This window comes from Pinus tabuliformis, chromosome 5_2 (genome assembly GCF_031772625.1).
Source record: "Pinus tabuliformis cultivar Carrire ecotype Pingquan chromosome 5_2, CPIR1, whole genome shotgun sequence".
In the NCBI taxonomy this organism is placed as follows: domain Eukaryota; kingdom Viridiplantae; phylum Streptophyta; class Pinopsida; order Pinales; family Pinaceae; genus Pinus; species Pinus tabuliformis.
Genome location: NC_142306.1, coordinates 1,055,964,125 through 1,055,983,817, shown reverse-complemented (window position 1 = coordinate 1,055,983,817; position 19,693 = coordinate 1,055,964,125). Strand labels below are relative to the sequence as shown.

Genomic DNA, 19,693 nt, shown 5'->3' with positions numbered 1-19,693 from the left:
ACACCCTTTTCTGCGACTGCGCTTTGCCTGCATAGCTGTCACCATCCTAACTGATGTGGCTTTCTTCTTTCCCTGTAAGACTCTTGGTTCTCCATTGTCATCCAAGCACTCAATGGCTTTGTCATAACAATCCACCTTGGTCCTATGAAGGTACAACCAATCCATGCCCAACAACATACTGTATGATCCCAACGGTAATACATTCAAATGTGTTGCGGTAGGCATACCATTCAAATCAAATGCACAAGCTCTTACCCAATGATGAACTCGCTTCTTTGTACCTGTAGCCAACTGCACTAACCAAGATTCTGCATGCACTTCTTTATTCAAACCACACTTATCCACCAAGTCAAGACTAACATAACTATAATTAGATCCAGGGTCAATCAAAATAGAAACAACTTGATCACAAAGCTTACCATCCATCTCAATGATAGATGCCTGATGGTCTGCCTGTCTGTTATCCAGTGCTGCATAGATACGAGGAATGCTCTGACCAACATCCCCAATAGTCTGCGCCTCCTATGTACTATATAAGGCCTGCCACCTTGATCTATGGACAATCTCTCTTATGGTGTTCCTTATCGCATGTCCAACACTCCAACTGTCCAATACCATCACCTCTATGATGCTACTGTGACCCATTGCTTTGTCTAGCTGCATTGAACTTCTATTGTGGTGCCACATTTTCTTTCTCTTCTGCATTCTGAGGCCTTGTTCTTTTCGGCTGCCATTTGCCCTTACTTTTATCCTTATCCTTCCCTTTCCATCCTTGCTGAGATTTATTCTTACGCTTTGACTATTCATAGCAATGCTTCAATTTCCCAATAACCTCTTCAATTGACCGATGTTAATCATACTCAATCTAATCTCTAAATGCTAATGGCAAACCACTAACAAATCGTTAAACTTTAGCCTTCTCATCTTTAAGATACGGTACATACCTCAATAGCTCCTGGAACTTAGTCATGTACTCTTTGTTTGTCATTGATCCTATCTTTAGCTCATATAATTCTTTGGCCTTACTATCGTAGTACCTTTCTAACAAGTATTTCTTCCTAAAAAGCCTTTTGAACTCATGTCAGCTCAATTCCTCCATCGTAATGTCTCTGCCCACTTGACATCTTCCCACCAAATGTCTACTTTCCCTTTAAGTTGATGATAGCAATTATGGCCTTCATGTTTTCTATGTACTCATGTAACTCAAAGAACTTGTTCATCCGAAGTATCCAAGTTTTTGCATCTTTTGGTTTCTTCAAGTCTCCATCAAAAGTAGGTGGCTTTTCTTTCTTAAACTCATCTGGCAAGTATCCCCTATCACTCCTCCTATAAGGATGATAACGATGACGATCATGATGCCTATCAGAACCAAAACTAGAATAATACATGTATCCATCACCTCTCCTATCTGGAGTATCCAACAACCTACCATCTCTCACTGTGTCATCTTTATCCGACCTGTGACCACCATGAGACCTACTGCCATATGCCCCATTAGTTCTATCCTCCTGTCCATGGCTGATCCAAAGTGGCCCCTATCGGTGCAATTCTAACAAACTCTGAAGGAGTATTGCATTAACCTCTACTTGTTTCTCCTGTGCCTGCATGATTTTTTCATTTCCTGCCTGACAACTCCTTATTTCTTCCTTCAAGCTTCTCAATGTGTCTACTAAATCAGAAGAGTGCCCAACACCACGTTGTTCATCTAATTCATAGGGAGAAACTTTGTAGTCTACCATCTTGCTAGTCATTTTGATCTTTTTCCTGTAAGGCATACTATGTCAGCGAAACCAAATCATAATAAACCAATGTACCTTAGCAAAATTCGGGGAGGATATCTCAACTGCAAGATCAACCAATCAATGTAATACATGTATGACAACATATATACATATAACAAATAGTTGCATCAACACATAAACATCATTCTAGATAGAGTCCAGTCATCAATGCATGATCATATCAACTACACATACCATGACCTCATGCATGACAACAACAACCATACCAATGTACATGGACGATACACAAGCATAAACAACATGTAATCAATCATACACTCATGACGACACACTTCACAACAACAACATCCTCCTTCACATGGCAACATCACTACAACCATGACCAACACCATGCATATGCAACAAGCATATAGACCACAAGGATGATTAACGCACATGCAAACGACATGAATGCATAACCAACACACACTGCCCATCCAGTCCAAGGGGTGAACCATGCTCTGATACCACTCTGTAACACCCTCCTCCCACATCTACCCAAGTAACCGGCCAACCAGGGTAAACATGTGACGAGAGGCTACTATGATGGGTTTCAACCTCCTAGATGACCTTAAGGAAGTGGAATCGACGAAAACACACATACAGACCTTCCACATCAGCGAGAAGACTCCCATGAACCATCCCAACCTCTCAAGTAACCAACTCCTAGGTCCCACTAAAGTTCTAGACCATTAAACTCCCAGACACTCCCTTGTTATGGGCATGCATGCGTCTAGAGCCCTCTGGATGCTCCCACAACATGGTATGCCAGCATCCAGTCACTTTTCTGTCTAGTGATGTACCTGTGTCCCCGGGATTTGAGCCACTTTTTCAGGCCCAGGTCACTTCCCAAAACTAATTGACACCTTTAGAACAGAAAGATAACAGTAGAGTGATGATACTAATGCAATTACTTGAACAAGGGCTTGACTGGACCCCTACTAACCATGATGGGCATTTCACAAACATATTACAAATATGTAATCTATAGGAGTAAACAACATATCTGAGCATAGGGGTCTCATACTTATTTGAGAATCGCTAAGAAGCATTGTTCCCTTATATCATTAGCTGCATTATCATCTATTAGGTCATAGATACATTGTTCATTGATTTACAAATCAAAACATGAGGAGAGCCATACATCATCATTGCCATAATACATGCTTATAACCAGCATAATAGCAACAAAAATATCAAGGATACATCAACGATAGAATCCACATATAAACCGGTACATTTATACATAAGATATCAAGGAAAGAACCTCTTATTAATGAATTCAAAATCCAACCCGGGATGGGACTACCACGTTCCACCCGACCATAGAATGGCTGAGCCAATTCTCTCTTCAGCCATTCACCCCCGTGCCATATTCCAATCATGAATGTGGGACTCAAACCAAAAGAACCAACCAGGGCATCCGAGGCTAAACCACCTCTCCCTCATCAATAGAAACCAGACTTTACTACAGTCCACTCTGAATCACTAGGCCAACACAATAAACATGTAATAATAGGCTTTACCATGATCTCCACCAGATCACTAGGTCAAAACAATCATGGATGCCACCGGATTTCTCCATCTACACCGTGAGGAATTTTCCTGTCTCTTAGTCTCTCAGGGTTTACTGTAATCCACAGTTCGATCCAGGGATCACTAGGCTTTAAACCAAGACACCACCCTCTAGGATTTACCATATATCTCGCCATTCTCCGACAAGGATTCCTAGGCCTAATCAAGGGCAACCACCTCTAGGCTTTACCGCATTTCCTGCCATTCACCGGTCGAGGATTCCTAGGTCCACCGAGGGAACAAAAAATTTGGCTTTACTGGAAACCACAATCCAGTTTAGGGGTTACTAGGCCATTTGTTCTATCATTCGAAGATCCACCTCACTCAACTTTGAATCCATCCGACAATCCAGCTCAACCAAAATGTGAGAACCCCATCACACCATTGCTATCCAAAAATGGCAGGGCTAGGTTGAAAACATTGTTACACCTAACAAAATGCATGCCATAACAGCAAAAAACCACATGCACTACCATGCATGCCTAATCAACCAAGGAAAACACACATGCAAATTGATACGTGCAAAGAACACTGGTGGAGTTGCTTGATCTTTCTCTTCCTTGCTTGCTCCCTCCTTCCTCTTGCCTTCTTTTCCTTTCTTGATCCAATGTCAAAGTGTTCCAAGAAAACTCTAAGTGTCTAAGAGTGAGAGAGAGAATACTGAGAGAGCTCAAAAACTGAATTGGCTAAAAGGTTACAAACTGATCCTCAAAAGCATTTTTATCAATTAAGCCTTATTTTCTTCATTTTCCATTATGTTCCTTCATTTTCCTCCACACATGCAACTTGTGACCTTTCACCTTTCTTTTATCATAATTTCCATTATTTTCATAAATAAATGTGCCAAAAATGTCATTTTGTCTTTCCAAAGCCTTAACCATTGCCTTTGTCAATTTCCTTGGCCATAATAAACCAATTGAACACCCACTAGGATGTTTACCCAACATTTAGCTTGGAATAAGTGTCCTGTCAACCGTGGTTATTATTTTGCCTTTATTGACTTTTATTACATGAAATTTTCACCAGGGCTGTTACAAGAATATTCTTCTATTAGATATTCATCAAATGTTCAGCAGGGATACATAAGCAAAGTACAAACCCCTTTTCTCGATAACAACAACATTACCCCCTTTTAAACTAGGACAGATCTTCTGAAGTGTGAGATTTGATAGAAGGGAGATCTGCCACCAATGATAATACAAGATAGAGATCTTGCCAATAATACGAAATCTACCAAACAATAATGCAAGAAAGAAATCTCCAGAAATGCGAGAGAGAAATCTCCACTAGACCTGCTAATGATGAAATGAAATAGCAGGGTTCCAATAAATCTGCTAATGGTGAGAGATAAAATATTCATGCAAGAACTTTATCACCAATGTGAAAGAGATCATCAGTGATGATAAGAGATCTGTCATTGATAATAGCTCCCAGAAGTTTTAAGGTCTTCTTCACAATGTCTTCCAGCTAGATCTGAAACAAGAGGTTGATCCTCTCACCATACCACAGAGATAGATCTCAGATTTTCTTCCCTTCTGAGGATCAAACTTGAGATAGAATATAAATCTGTGAAGGCATAAGGTCGGACCAGATCAAAATTCTAAAATGGCATCCCGAGGTGGCTCGAATCTAGATCTGTGTGAGGCAGACTTGAAATGTATCAAATCTAGATTTGTGGAGGCAGATCTGAAGTAAATCTCGACCTAGTTACATGCCTGAAGTAGTTATAATCTCTGACCAATCAATGAGCTTAGATCACAGAATATTGAAAAACCAAATCACAATGTTCAATAAAAGATAGAAGAGAAATTTCTTCACTTGATTTGACCCTTAAACATCTCTTTGAATAGCTTCACGTAGTAGAGAAAATGAGGAATGTGTGCATGATCAAATTACAAATCAATGAAAGCGGATTAACCTCTTTATATAACCATCATGTGATCTGAATGAGAGTGTTTCAAGTCAAGCCAACTAGTCATCATGTAAGTTTCTATGCAAGTTGAATTGACCATCTAGAAGACCCAGCCTAGCACTTGTGGAGCCACTTGAAAGTAATTCTCTTCATAAAGCGTTTTTTTTTTTAATTTATTTTCTAAAGAAATTTCTCGCTTAGTTGCACAAAATTCAACAGAGTGAGAGATAAAATATGGAATACTTACTTGGCAAGTGAAGATTATCCTTTGATGATGATATCTTCAAGTTGATGCCTTCTTGATGATGTTGACTTCCACTACTTTTTTGTTGACACAATTAAAGATGCCTCCTTGATGATGATTGCTTGATGATCTTCTTCAAGGACGTGTAAGCTTCCCAAGAATGCTTCAAGTGTAGAATCCTTCTTTGAATGGAGGTAGGATCTTTGAGGTCGTCTTCTTCTTCAAAGTGTTGTTCCTTCTAGATGATGTGATCCTTGTGATGAGATGGATAATCCTTGATGCTTCTTAGTTATCTTTGATGATCTCCTTGTGCTTGGTACTTATGTATCCTTTTTCAATCTACCTTTCCTTGTTGTTGCCACCTTAGCTCTGATACCATGTTCAGAAATCTAGGGCAACTAGATTAGGGTGATTTCTCTTGCTTTGATAAGTGTTTGTGATGTTATTTTACTTAACTTGATATACACATAGGCCAACACATAGGCCAGCCAGATGTCCTCCCAAGCATCTTGTTGCCACAAGATGCTTCATCTCTCCCTATCAACTAAATCTGTAACATTGACCAATCCAAGCATGCTTTTGAAATATTCATTCTTATTTGGAAGATATTTCATCAATACGTCAGCTACCTGTTCATCCGTCGAAATATATCGTAGCTTCACGACCCCATCTTGTACCAAACTCCTAATGTAATGATACTTGTTATTGATATGCTTCGTCCTAACATGAAACACGGGTCTTCAGACATCTTGATGTTGCTTTGATTATCACAATTTATCACATCAGGATCAAGTGGCCTTTCAAACAAATCTGACAACTGCTTCTTTTCCCACTTCACATGCAACAACGTATTGAGCTTCAGCACTACTTGACGCAACAAGATCTTGTTTTCTATTCATCCATGAAATCATTGCAGATCCCAAACTGAAATAGCCACTGTTAGTGCTTCTTCTATTATTCTCATTGCCATCCCAATAGGAATTAGCAAAACCTATTAACTTAACTTCCTTTCCATCATACTTCAGGCAATGATGAATCATTGAATTGTACCACTTAGGTATCTCAAGATATGCTTGGCAGCGATCCAATGGTCATGACGAGGCTCCAACTGAAATTGACTAAGAATATTTACAGCAAAGCATATATCAGATCTAGTATTTACCAAGTACATCAAAGGGCCCACCAACTTACGATAGCTTGTAGGATCGACGAGACTATGTGAAAAATCGATTACCTGATTCCTACTACAAAAACTTATGTTAATTCTTCTAATTGTTATTTCGATGGAACAATTTACTTGCTATGTGCTACAACAAATATCAAATTAAATACACTGCAGCCTACACAAATAAAAACTGTGGAAACTAAATATAGCACAAGAGAGAAATAATCATCACACATCTACATAGTTATTTTTGGACAAATGTCCCCAGAAAAACCCAATGCGGGAAAACTGGCGCAATAGTTGAGGGTTTGTATTATTAAGCAGTAGTTTTCTGAATACAATCTCTAGATGCCTTGTTGGCTATCCAGTACAGAGAATATGACTAACAGAAGATTTAGTGAGAAATACCTCACGCTATCAGTGGCGATCTCGACTGATCCAGCCACATAATGGCTTGTTCGTTGCTGCCTCTGTGCAGTGTCTGCGCAGTCACTGCGTAGGCCTAGCATCATAGCTTCTAGGGACAACATCACCCCTTCTGCTAATTGATTTGCCTCTAAGACTTCGATTTTTTCCTTCCAGTCTCACACCCTGGCTTCCAGCTTCAGAAATCGACCTCTCCAACAAAAATACAGATCACCTCAAGGCTCTGTGCTGCTTGTGTGTCAGCCTACGCTACCCAACGTAGCCTCTGCGTTGCCTCTCTTGGATCTCACACTGCCTCCTGCTAAGTATTCTCGGATCAGGAGAAATCTCCAACTAGAACTATCCCTGCCCCTCACTGCAAGAAATCACTTTGAACTTCTCTCCGACAATTGTTGCATTGCTCTCTTCAGAAATTCGATCTTTGATCTCCCACTCAATGTGTTTTCCAAATGCCCATCAAGCCTTCTCTTATAATCCTTTTATTGAGAACCAACGGCCGAGATTAGATTCTAATCAATGCCTCAGATTATTTTGGCTTGATCCTCGTCTTCTTATAGAAGTTTCACCCACAGTTAGATTAATACCCTTTAGTTATTTTAATTTCCTAAGTTTAGACTGAGGCACCCATTAAAAAGAATTAATTATTTTAATACAACTCTCTCCAGGTGGAATTTCCCAAAACAATTTCTGGGTATTGTGGAATACATGTGTCCAAGCCTCCCTGCAAATTTTGAGGCTTAGAGCACATTCGATGCTACCATAAATCAACACTCCCTCTTAGCAAGGAATGTGCTCTAGTAATGCAACTTGTTGAAGCATCACCCTGCTCTGTAACATCTCCCTCTGCGCTACTGATGTCTGACATCACTGCCCATCAACTACTGCGCAAATGTTGCATCTGTACTGTTGCTGACCCTGCCATTGCCAACACTGCATCTGTACTGCAACTCCCTCTCAAATTCTGCATCTGTGCTGCTGTTGGCACTACAACTGCCAATACTGCATCCGCACTGCAACCTGCTCCAATTGTTGCTGCTACTGCATCTGCAACGGAAAAGCATCCAAAATTACTGAACAATTGTTCAACATGATGCATCTGTTGTTGGAGTTCTGACTGTTGCTAGTCTCTGCGCTGACCCTTTGAAGCCTCTGCTCTGCTACTGACTTTGCTTTGTGCTAACTGCATTGCTGCCAACTCTAGCTCTGCACTTCTCAGTCTCTGGTGCTCCTAGCCACTGCAATTGTCACTCCAACACTCTTCTGCACCAACTGACACTAGTCCATCCTGCTACTTCTAATTTGGGCTCCCCTAGCAAGGTATTGATCTAAGAGGTGGACTCCTCAAGGATCCTGCCCGTCCGTAGTTCTTTCAAACTACAATTCTATATCACCCCACCTCTGGGCAATCATGACAAACTCCTCCTCTTTGATTTGTGTCGATGAAGCCTTTGGATCATGCTTCTCATCCTTGTCCTTCTTCTTGAGAGGACACTGTGTAGCGTAGTGACCAAGTTCACCACATCAGAAGCACTTGATCTTCGAAACATCTTTCTTCTTATTCCGCTACTCCTACTACCCATTAGACGCGACAGTTGCATTCTCATCCTCCTCCTTTAGCTTCGTCGCACTACTACTGCTGCCAGTGTCAAGTTTGCACTTGACCAAGTCTCTCATCTCTTGCTGCTGAAGAGCAGCCCACATTCCTTCCCAATCTGGCAGTCTCTCTCTGCCCAGGATACTCTGGACAAAGACTTTCCATTCTTCAGAGACTGGGTTCACGGCCAGCCTCACCATCTCAGTAGGCTGATGTGTTGACCCCACAACTGCCAACGAATCTCGGATCTCCTGATGCTTCGTAGGGAACGGACCAATGCGTTCCCCCTTCTGCATCTGCATGGATCTCATCTTCTGCTCCAAGTACATCTTCCGCTGCAGGGAAGATCCTTCGTATAGCATGGCCAATGCTTCCCACATCTGCCGAGCATTATCCTTGTCGGCAATGTGACACACTACATGATCTCTCACCCCATTGAGGATCAATCGTTTGGCCTTTGCCATCTAAGCCTTGTACTTCTTGAGCAGATCTAGATCTGCGAGTACAACTACCACACTTTCAACGTAGGTCTTGAGATCGTGCTCATCCATAAGGCATGAGATCCTTGCCTTCCAGATCACGTAGTTGGATGCACCCTCCAACAAATCCTGATCTCACAACCCATGAGTTGCAATCTCTGCCAATGAAATGGCGAACTGCCTCTTCTCTCCTCTGCGCTGCTGTTGGGCTGGTGTACGCACTCCCTACGTGAGTTAGTAGATCAAATCCTCTCCATTGCTGCTCAACACTGGAGAAATTGAATTCCCTGGATAGGAATTCTCTGAGGAAGAAATTCCCTCAAGTGTGTCTTCTTCTCCCCCACTGACACAATTCTGCTAGCAACTACTGCAAAATATCTGCGTCCCCACTGAAGATCTGCTCTGCAAGGAAAAATACGCTACTCCCTTCTTCCTCTGGAAAGCTTCGATCTAGAGATCGAATTTCTCTGTTGACTCACTCAAAGAAATCAATTTCTCCTCAAAACTTCGACCTTCTAGCCCAAGGACTGCGCTGCCTACTGGGGTTTCGAATTGTTGCTTCTATTGTAATTTCGAACTCCTCTTGCTTTCTGCTTTTGAACTCTTCTGCTCAAGATCTGTGCGTTAATACCATGTGAAAAATCAGTTACTCGATTCCTACTGCAGCAACTAATGTGAATTCTTCTAATTGTTAATTTGATTAAACAATTTACTTGCTATGTGCTACAACAAATCTCAAATTAAATACACTGCAACCTACACAAATAAAAACTGCGGAAACTAAATACAACACAGGAGAGAAATAATCATCACACACATCTACATAGTTATTTTTGGACAAATATCCTCGGAAAAACCCAATGCGGGAAAATTGGTGCAGCAGTTGAGGGTTTGTATTATTAAGCAATTTTTTTCTGAATATAATCTCTGGATGCCTCGCTAGCTATCCAGTACAGAGAATATGGCAAACAGAAGATTTAGTGAGAAATACCTCACACTATCACTGGCGATCTCGACTGATCTAGCCACAGAATGGCTTGTTCCTTGTTGCCTCTTTGTTGTCACTGTGTAGGCCAAGTGCCACAGCTTCTAGGGACAGCGTCACCCCTTCTGCTGATCGATTTGCCTCTGAGACTTCGATTTTGTCCTCTTGGTCTCACACCTCGGCTTCCGGCTTCAGTATTTGACCCTTCGAGCAAAAATACAGATCTCCTCAAGGCTGTGCTACTTCTGCGTCAGCCTACGCTGCCCAGCGTAGCCTCTACGCAGCCTTTCCCGGATCTCTCTCTGCCTCCTCTATTGAGTATTCCCGGATCGGGAGAAATCTCCAACCAGAACTATCCCTACCCCTCACTACAAGACATCACTTCAAACTTTTGTCTGTCAACCATGCACTAGTCTCTTCAAAAATTTGATCTCTGATCTCCCACTCGATGTGTTTTCCAAATACCTATCAAGCCTCCTCTTAGAATCTTTTTGTTGAGAACCAACGACCTAGATTAGATTCTAATCAATGGCTCAGATCATTTTGGCTTGATCCTCGTCTTCTTCTAGAAGTTTCACCCACAATTAGATTAATACCCTTTAATTATTTTAATTTCCTAAGTTTAGACTTAGGCACCCATTAAAAATAATTAATTATTTTAATAAAACTGTCTCCAAGTGGAATTTCCCAAAACGATTTCTGGGTATTGTGGAATACATATGTCCAAGCCTCCCTACAAATTTTGAGGCTTAGAGCACATCCGATGCTACCATAAATCAACAGACTAGAGTCAGAGCTTCTTAACTTCTTGAGATTTGTGATCATGGGAGTAGTGATAGGCTTGGAATCGATCATACCGAACTTTTGTAACATCTTGATTATGTACTTACCTTGACCAAGATATTTCTCACCGGGTTTCTGCCAAACTTCCAAGCCCAAGTAATAGTGCAGGAGTCCCATATCTTTCATTTCAAATTTTGCTACCAACATTTTCTTGCATTCTAGGATTCTATGCTCTACACCTTAATGAATAAATGATCCACATATAAAAGTATAATAATTGGTTCATTCTTCACTATCTTGATGTAAAGGTTTGTATCAGCAAAACTTTTGACGAACCCAATCCTTAAGAGATATGCATCCATCCTTGCATACCAAGCCTTAGGAGATTGCTTCAAGCCATAAGAGCTTTCTTGAGTCTGCAAACATGTGTATACCTACTATTTATCTCGAAGCCTTCTGGTTGTTCAATATATACTTCTTCATCCATGGTTCCATTTAGAAATGTTGTTTTGACATCCATTTGATGGATATTCCATCCCATAGTAGCAACAAATGAAACCAAAGATCTAATAGTAGTATTCCTGGCAGTAGGAGCAAAGGTTTCTTTGTAATCTATTCCTTCCTTTTGAGAGAAACCCTTTGCAACAAATCTGGCTTTGCATTTGTCTATGCTTCCATCTACAACATGTTTGATTTTGTAAATCCATTTGGAAGTGGCAACAAATTTGCCCCTAGATCTAGGAACGATTTCCCAAACCCCATTCTTCATGATAGATTGCTATTTTTCTTGCATTTCTTTCTTCCATTCTTCTTGATGAGCGGCTTCTTCAAAGGTAGTTGGTTCTGCTTCGATTAACTTCGTCATGTATGTTGCATATCCTGAGTATCTTTTCGGTCTTTTGCTACCTCTGAAAGATCCTTTAGTTGCTTTGTGCCCTTCGGCATCTTCAAGTGTAGATTTTAACCAATTTGGCCTCTTCTTTGTCTCGGGAAAGATATCCTGAGCATCTTTTCGGTATTTTGCTTTCTCTGAAATATCCTTTAGTTGCTTTGTGCCCTTCAGCATCTTCAAGTGTAGATTTTAACCAATTTGGCCTCTTCTTTGTTTCGGGAATGACTATAGGTTGAATAGACGCACTTGGTCCTTCTTCTTCATGGTTTGCAGGTGCCTTGTCATGTTGCTCTTCTTCTTCAAATAGCGGTACATATTCATCAGATTTGATTGGTATATCCTTAGATCTTTTGTAGGCATGGTTTTCATCAAATGTAACATCTCTGCTAACTTCGATTTGTCTTTCTTCTTTGATGTAGATTCTATAAGCCTTTTATGAAAGGCTATAACCAACGAAGATACCTTTTATACTTGTAGAGTCTAGCTTCTTTCACTTTTCTTTTGGAACATGGATGTATGCAAGACACCCAAAGATTCAGAGATGGTCCACACATGACTTCTTCCTGTGATTGCTTCTTCCGGTGTCATGTTGTCAAGGATTCTATGAGGACTTCTATTTCGTATGTATACTGCTGTCATGGTTGCTTCTCCCCATAGAAGTTTTGGTAGATCTTGATCAAATATCATAGTCCTTGTGCATTCTTCAATAGTTCTATTCTTCCTTTTTGCTACTCCATTCTGTTAGGGGTTGTAGGGAACAGTGAGCTCCCTCTTAATAACTTCTTCTTTACAACATGCAATAAGTTCTTTTGAAGTGTATTCCCCTCCATTGTCGAATCTCAAAGTCTTTACCTTTCTTTCAGTTAAGATCTCAACTTGAGATCTAAATTCCTTGAACTTTTCAAATACTTCGTCCTTTGTCTTGAGAAGATAGAGCCATGTCTTTCTAGAGTGATCATCAATGAAGGTGACATACTAAAGATGGCCTCCAAGAGATTTATTAGACATGGGCCCACACATTGGAATGAATGAGGTCTAATATTTCCTTAGACCTAGTGTCACTGCTTGTAAAATGTTTTCTAGTATTCTTTCCCAAAGCACATCCCTTGCATACTTCTTCCTGATCTTCCTTGATGTTGGGAATGCCCTTTACCATTTGAATAGGAGAGGGTATTATCTTATAATGAATATCCACATATCGTCTATGCATATTTTCTATTCCAAAGTTCAATAGGATTGATCTCCATGTGAACTAGGGCTTAAGGAGATGGTGATATAACTCTATATAGTCTCCCTTCACGAACTCCAATAACCTTTGCCTTTTCAATACTTAAATCCTTTCCCCAAACCAAAACTTTACCATCTACAAAAGTAACCCTATCTCCTTGAGTCCTTTATCTTCTAAAAAAGAAATGGAAAGTAAATCCTTTTTCAAACTTGGGACAGATAGGATGTCCTTGAGGTGTAGCGTTGCTCCACTTTCCAGCGTCAATGATGTAGATCCAAGGCCCTTGATTGCATAACTGTTGTTTTCTCCCAGCTCCACTACATGTGATGATGATTCTCTTGATAGAGTATGAAGTTTTCCACTTTCTCCCGTCATGTCTTGAGGCTCCACTATCAATTATCCATGCATTGTCATCATCAAGTGTACCTATAAGTGCAACCAAGAATCCTTCACTCTTGACTCTCCTAGATAGATTGTAGATGATCCTTCCAATCCAACTTCCTGCAATTTTCATGATATTGAGTCCCAACTTCAAATAACTTGCCATTGAGGGAGTAACTTTTTCTTCTAAGACTGCTTTTCCTTCCTTTAGTTGATAGCCAACAAAGTGATCTTCAAAATAGTTCTTTCACCTTAGCTCTGATACCATGTTGAGAAATCAATGCTTATATCAATTAGGGTTTGATTCCTCTTTCTTGATAATTACTTTTGATTTATGTTGGTTTCTTTTACTTCTTTGTTAGTTTATCTTTCATCAAAAAATTACCAAATTATATGTATATGAAGACCACAGGAACAAGAGACACAAGATGTAGGCACTCAACCAGGGAAAAACCCCTCCAAGGGGAAAACCCAGTCCAACTCTTCCACTAGTAGATTCAAATCAAGATGAGATAATCCAAGACCCTTTATACCTAGACAAAGACCTCCTCCAATCACCAAGACAACTCTTTGTTCTTGTAGACGACCCCAACCAAAGTCTCCAAGTGTCAGCTTCTTAGTTGCAACTACAATCCAAAACTCCGGCCCCCTAGCTACATTTTCGGCCTCCAACTTCAGAATTTCGGACCTGCAGTAGATTCAAAACTTCGGCCCCAACAACAGCCCAAAAAATTTGCACGTGTGAGATATAGATTGCCCAAGAACTCGATTTAGGTCTTCCCAGCGTCTTGCCTTCTCCAGTAACTTCGCTCTCTTTTTCTACTTATTCTTCTTGTAGATCGAACTTGTTGAGTGAGTGTATCAAATAGGTCGAGTTGCCTCTCTATATGTAGCCTCTTTGCTAGGCCGAATAGCCCTAATCCAGGCTGACTTCATGAGGATAGGGCCGACTTGGTGTGGAGGTGACAAATGACCTTTTTGACTCAAAAATAATTCTTTTCACATGATACAAAATCACAAGAAGGTTCTAATAAAAATGATAATGACTCTATTGGCTCAAGACAACCCATAAGTCTTCAATGGATGCTTTGACCTAAAAATTATTGACCCAAGCATGAATCCCATGCTTTAATAAGTCAATTTCTTTAACAATAAAATTTATTTTGACAATGACAATTATGAAGACTGACACTAGTTACATTCTTCAACAAAGGGGACAACGCCTTGTACTTCATGTATATTGTTATCAGCCAAAACAATATCTACATTTTCACATCTATCAATCTCGGAAAAAGGCTTCTCTTTTATGAATGGTGTGTTTGGTAGTACCAGAATCAATATACCAAATGCATCGTGATGCACTGACTTCTGTGTCTGGCTATTAAAAGATTATTATTTTCTCTGTTCAGTGATAGGAACCATTGTATTACTTTCTGCAAAATCGCTTTGATCTCTTTATCCTCTTCCCTTGCCACTACAACCTCTACCTCCAATCCTTTCATCGTCATTTTCTTTTTTTAGAAAACAATCTTTTTCACTGTGATTATTTCCACCACAATATTTGCAAAATTTGGATTTGGTATTTTGTGAATTACCTTGGAAACTATATAATTATTTGCACTTGATTACCTATTATGCTTGTCTCTGCCATGACGTTAGTTTTGGCCTCTTTGTTTGAGCCTTCTTGTAAATGCTCTGTGTGGACCTTCACACTCGTTCTTTTTATGTTGTTCTTGGATTAGCAAACCTACAACTTCTTCAGTTGAAGTTTCATTTTGAGAAGAAAATGATGATTTGAAATTTTAATACAACTCAGGCAAGCTAATGAATAAAATAGTAATCATTATTTTGTCTTTAATTTCGGTATCGATTGAAAATAGTTTTCTTCAATTCTTGCTCTTACTGGACATGTTTTATTATAGAATTGATTTTTGTTATATTCAAATTTGCTAATTTGATTTTCAATAATAAATTATAAATTTCATTAGAGGTTTCATATGAACTTTATAATTTCTTCTATACTTCAATAGTAGTGCTAAGGCATCTGATATGATGAAGAATGACGACCTCAAGAGCAAAAGTGAGTAGTGTTACATTTTTATTTTTCTTCTTATAGTGATTAGTCATGGGATCTAGTCTTTGAAATGTTGTAGTGACCAACTCCCAAAGATCATGATAGGAAAGGATTAGTTTCATTCTTTGTTTCCTTGCTGGGTAATTCTTCCCATTCAATTTGTGATGTGATGTTCTGACGTAATATTATTGGTATGGGTCAGATCTGCTTGTGCCTCCAAAAATTTGTGCCTGGTTCCATACACAATCACCTTATTACTCCAAGAAAAAATTCTTTCTAACTCCAATATAGAACATAAACCCTTAAGGTTCGCTTACAAATTTCAACTTTTAACCCCTCTGAGAATGTTGCCTATAACTGCAAGATGCAATAAGGGTTTTGCAGTTTGTAATTTGCAGTAGGTTTTAAAACATACTTTTCAGTTTAAAACAAAATTTCAATTAGCGGAGGGTTTTAAAACTGAGAATTTACTTCATATTGCTTCTAAAAGACAGATTTCAAATCGCTGTCACTTACATCTTCAAGAATGATTATGAAATATGTGCTCTGAGAATTTCTATAGAAATAAATTATTGTGTACATTCTCAAAGGTTCAATGATGCTAGGTTGAATTGATCAATCTTCTGCTCTAGATTTGTGGGCTCAAGCTATTTATCAGTCACTAGCAGTTTAATTAGCTCCAAGGTCCAACTATCTTGTATGTTGCAGGTCAATACACACAAGTATCTGTCTACCCTTAGCACCTCCTTCAACAGGTCAATACATGTCACTGTAGACTTGTATGCTGCTAGACATCTACTAATCTTTATACAACCATGCTCAACAAACTTGAATTCACTGTCCTTTGATCATAGGTTGGGGTCGGTCTACTTCTACAGCTGCTGGACTGTTTTCTCTTTGGTTAGATGTCAGTTGCTTCTTAAAGCTTGGCCCCTTTTTCAATGACTTGACCCTTAGAAAAAATTGATTCACCTCATCTGTGATTTAATTGAAGTCTTTTCTCTTAATAATTTTGATGTAACAGCCTCATGGACATAATTTCTATTTCTCGAACTGCTTATTGAACTTGATTTGATACTGTTCTTTGACACAATGCCTTGTCACCTTCAATGGCATGGTTCTTGTCATGGGCCAATGCCATAATCAATGTGGCATGGCTCTGACATAAGGCAGCGACTAACCAGCCATATATAGTGTATTCAATGCACCCGGAGATGCACGCGATATATGGCCTTAATACACGAATTTGAAAACTCGTCACTAAATAAAGAAAGGCAATTCGTGCGTTAACGCCATATATCGCGTGCATCTCCGGGTGCATTGAATACGCGATATATGGCTGGTTAGGCGCTGCCCTGACATAATGTTAAACTAAAATATGGAGAATATGAAGAGACAAAAAAAATGGAAAATGATATATCCCGTTATTAGTATTATATCATTGTGCTAAAAAATGGCATACAAGGGTGTTCTATTTATATCAGGCAAGTTTCATTATTTTCTCAAGAGCTACTCACCTAATCTCTTTAATATAAGATTAACGTAAATGTCGTATCTTATTATTATATATTTACTTATTCCTCACTTTATTACATTACATTGCATTATTATCCTTAGATGCATCTCATTGTTATTGTCCTTAGGCCAAAAAAACCATTACAATGTTTAACAATGTGTGCCATTCTTTGCCGATCGGTTATCTTTCTACCTTTGTTAACAAATTAAGTTCACCAATTGGCCAAGGTTTTCTAAAATACATTTATGGAAGATAGGGCCCAAGTTTACTATGCTTGCCAAATTTACAAGGGTTATTAATAAATTATGGTTTTTTCCTAAAATAGTAGTCCATGCCATACATTTTTTTTTTTTTTTGTAAAGAGGAAAGATTCATCAACTGTACTGTATTTCATTTCTTAAGAGTTCTCTGGTTTCAAGTCACTAGGCGTATGTGTGTGGCACCAAGATCCATGCAGTATTTTTTGTAGAATGGAACTTGTAATATACTACAGACCATAAGAACCACGTGTTGTCTATGAGAGCCATGATTTATAAGTTAGATATATTCATTATTTAAATGCTAAACGTGTTAGGTTTAAGGTAACATAAATTTCTATGTGCATTATGTGTTTTACCAAAAAAACTAAAGGTGCATCATCTGAGGATAAAAGTAAAAATCTGAGGATAAGTAGGCTGATACAGTTGTAGTTGATGGAAAAATAAATGTGTTATTTGCACAATTCTCGTCTATCTTCTGAATCACTAAGTATAACATCCATACTTGGGTTTCTGCATGCAGGCATGAAATCGATTGCAGGGAGTGTAACAGGTGGCACCAAAGACACTCAAGAAATGCTTGATTTTTGTGCAAAGGAAAGAGTATATCCAAACATTGAAGTCATTCCAATCCAGTATATTAATGAGGCCTTAGAACGAATGATTAACAAAGATGTGAAATATCGCTTTGTAATTGACATTGAGAATTCTCTAGTCGCAAATTGAGCTCCCAGAACCAATGTGCAGGATGTGACACTGCTGATTGAAAATCTCTATGGGTTTTTGGCATTATGTTATATCATAATGGACGTATGATATGGTCATTATTTATGATTAGCCATAATTATATAGACGACTGAGGCATCTGTACTATATAGATAGCCTCTCAGTATGTATATTGTATCATCATACTTATTGAATACATTTGTGGTTTCCTGCCTTAACTTCATCATGGATTTATGTTACTGCCCTTGGGCATTCTATTCTCGTGAACACAGAGATAAGTCTCGTGAATAGGCAATCGATACAATCTTTACTATTTACTCAACCTGTTTATTATTTTGATTTTAGTCAACAAATTTTATGAGTTTCCATTAGAAGGTATAAATGTTTCTTAATTAATTTTATGATTATGCAATAATTATAGTTAGTTTCTTGCCTGTAAATTCCAGTATCCTCAGTGACCATTTTTCTACTGAACTTTAGAGCTTCAAAGATTTAATTCCTTTCTCTGATTCAATAAATGCTGTAATCCGACACATTTGGAGGCGCTGCTCTCTCTGCATCTTTCAAGTTATGATCTATGGTAGGGAATGTGTACTACAGGGTCTGATTTACATACCCGTACTAGGTATTATACTCAGGTACCTATGCCCATAACCTGTCATACCCTGGACAGCATGGGATATGGGCTAGCTAAATCACCTCATTACTCACTATCATCCTGGATAAGACCGTTCGCAAACTCCTTTCGCAATCGCACGCCCTCCCTCATAACTCTAATGCTGACAGCTGTAAATGAAGTTAATTCCAACAGAAGACCATTATGTTGAGTACTACATCATGCAATGACCCCATTATGAAAACTGAAACTTCTTACCAAGCTCTTCCCCCTCTTTTCTCCCTCTGCATCTCATTCAAAACAGATTTTGGGTTCACCACCTCTGGAACCCCTCCACCATGCCCATTCCCTCTACAGGGAGATTAAAATTTGAATTTTAAAGTTTGAATGGGCATGCTGCATTTGATATCTGTAGTTAGCAAATTTCCAGATTTATTTACGATCACTTTGACTCTCTGCCACCTTTACCAGTGGAAAAGGAAAAGCTTTGTATTGCAAACGAGTATCCTAGCTCTTAAAAAAATAGGCGTGGCCATGCTGAATCCATATTAGTTTTTTTTGCATGCACTCTGCCGCCTTTATCTATTCCTTCTTCCTTGCAAGAACACCAAGAGACCTGTATTGAATCCCTTTCACCTGAATTTTGCCTTCTAGTTTATCTGCGTTACATTGCAAAGATAATTCATGTTGCTAACAAATGTCATTTCTACCCACAATGTATGAATCTCTCAAAAAGTGCTCTGGGATTATTTTGCGAGGAAAAGGTAGAGAAACCATCAATTTGTTGATGTTCTAGTAGGTATTTCTGCATAGACCTAAGTGTCTAAGCCGTAAGGAGGTCACCTAATAATATCTTAATTTTAGCAATTTCTTTAGTGATTAAAGTAATTTTTTTTATAAGATAAAGTGAGTTAATATAATAAAATGCGAAAATGTTTGCATAGTAATTTCTTTTATAAGATAAAGTGAGTTAATATAATAAAATGCGAAAGTTTTTGCATCAGTGAATTAGACAATCGTTGATTTCAAGTGATGTGATATCAATCTTAACCATCAAAC

The 19,693-nt window shown here is 38.9% G+C and overlaps 1 protein-coding gene across 5 annotated transcripts in view; it reads left to right on the top strand.

Moving 5' to 3' along the window:
- LOC149162863 (putative cinnamyl alcohol dehydrogenase 1) overlaps positions 1-18,340 on the top strand; it is a 378,702-nt gene extending 360,362 nt beyond the window's left edge. For all 5 annotated transcript variants that reach the window (XM_089437416.1, XM_089437415.1, XM_089437418.1 and 2 more), the window contains one exon: positions 17,816-18,340. In XM_089437416.1, coding sequence (XP_089293542.1) covers positions 17,816-18,018 — 203 coding nt within the window. In that variant the 3' untranslated portion in view covers positions 18,019-18,340. The remainder of the gene's footprint in view (positions 1-17,815) is intronic.
- Positions 18,341-19,693: the final 1,353 nt, after the last annotated feature.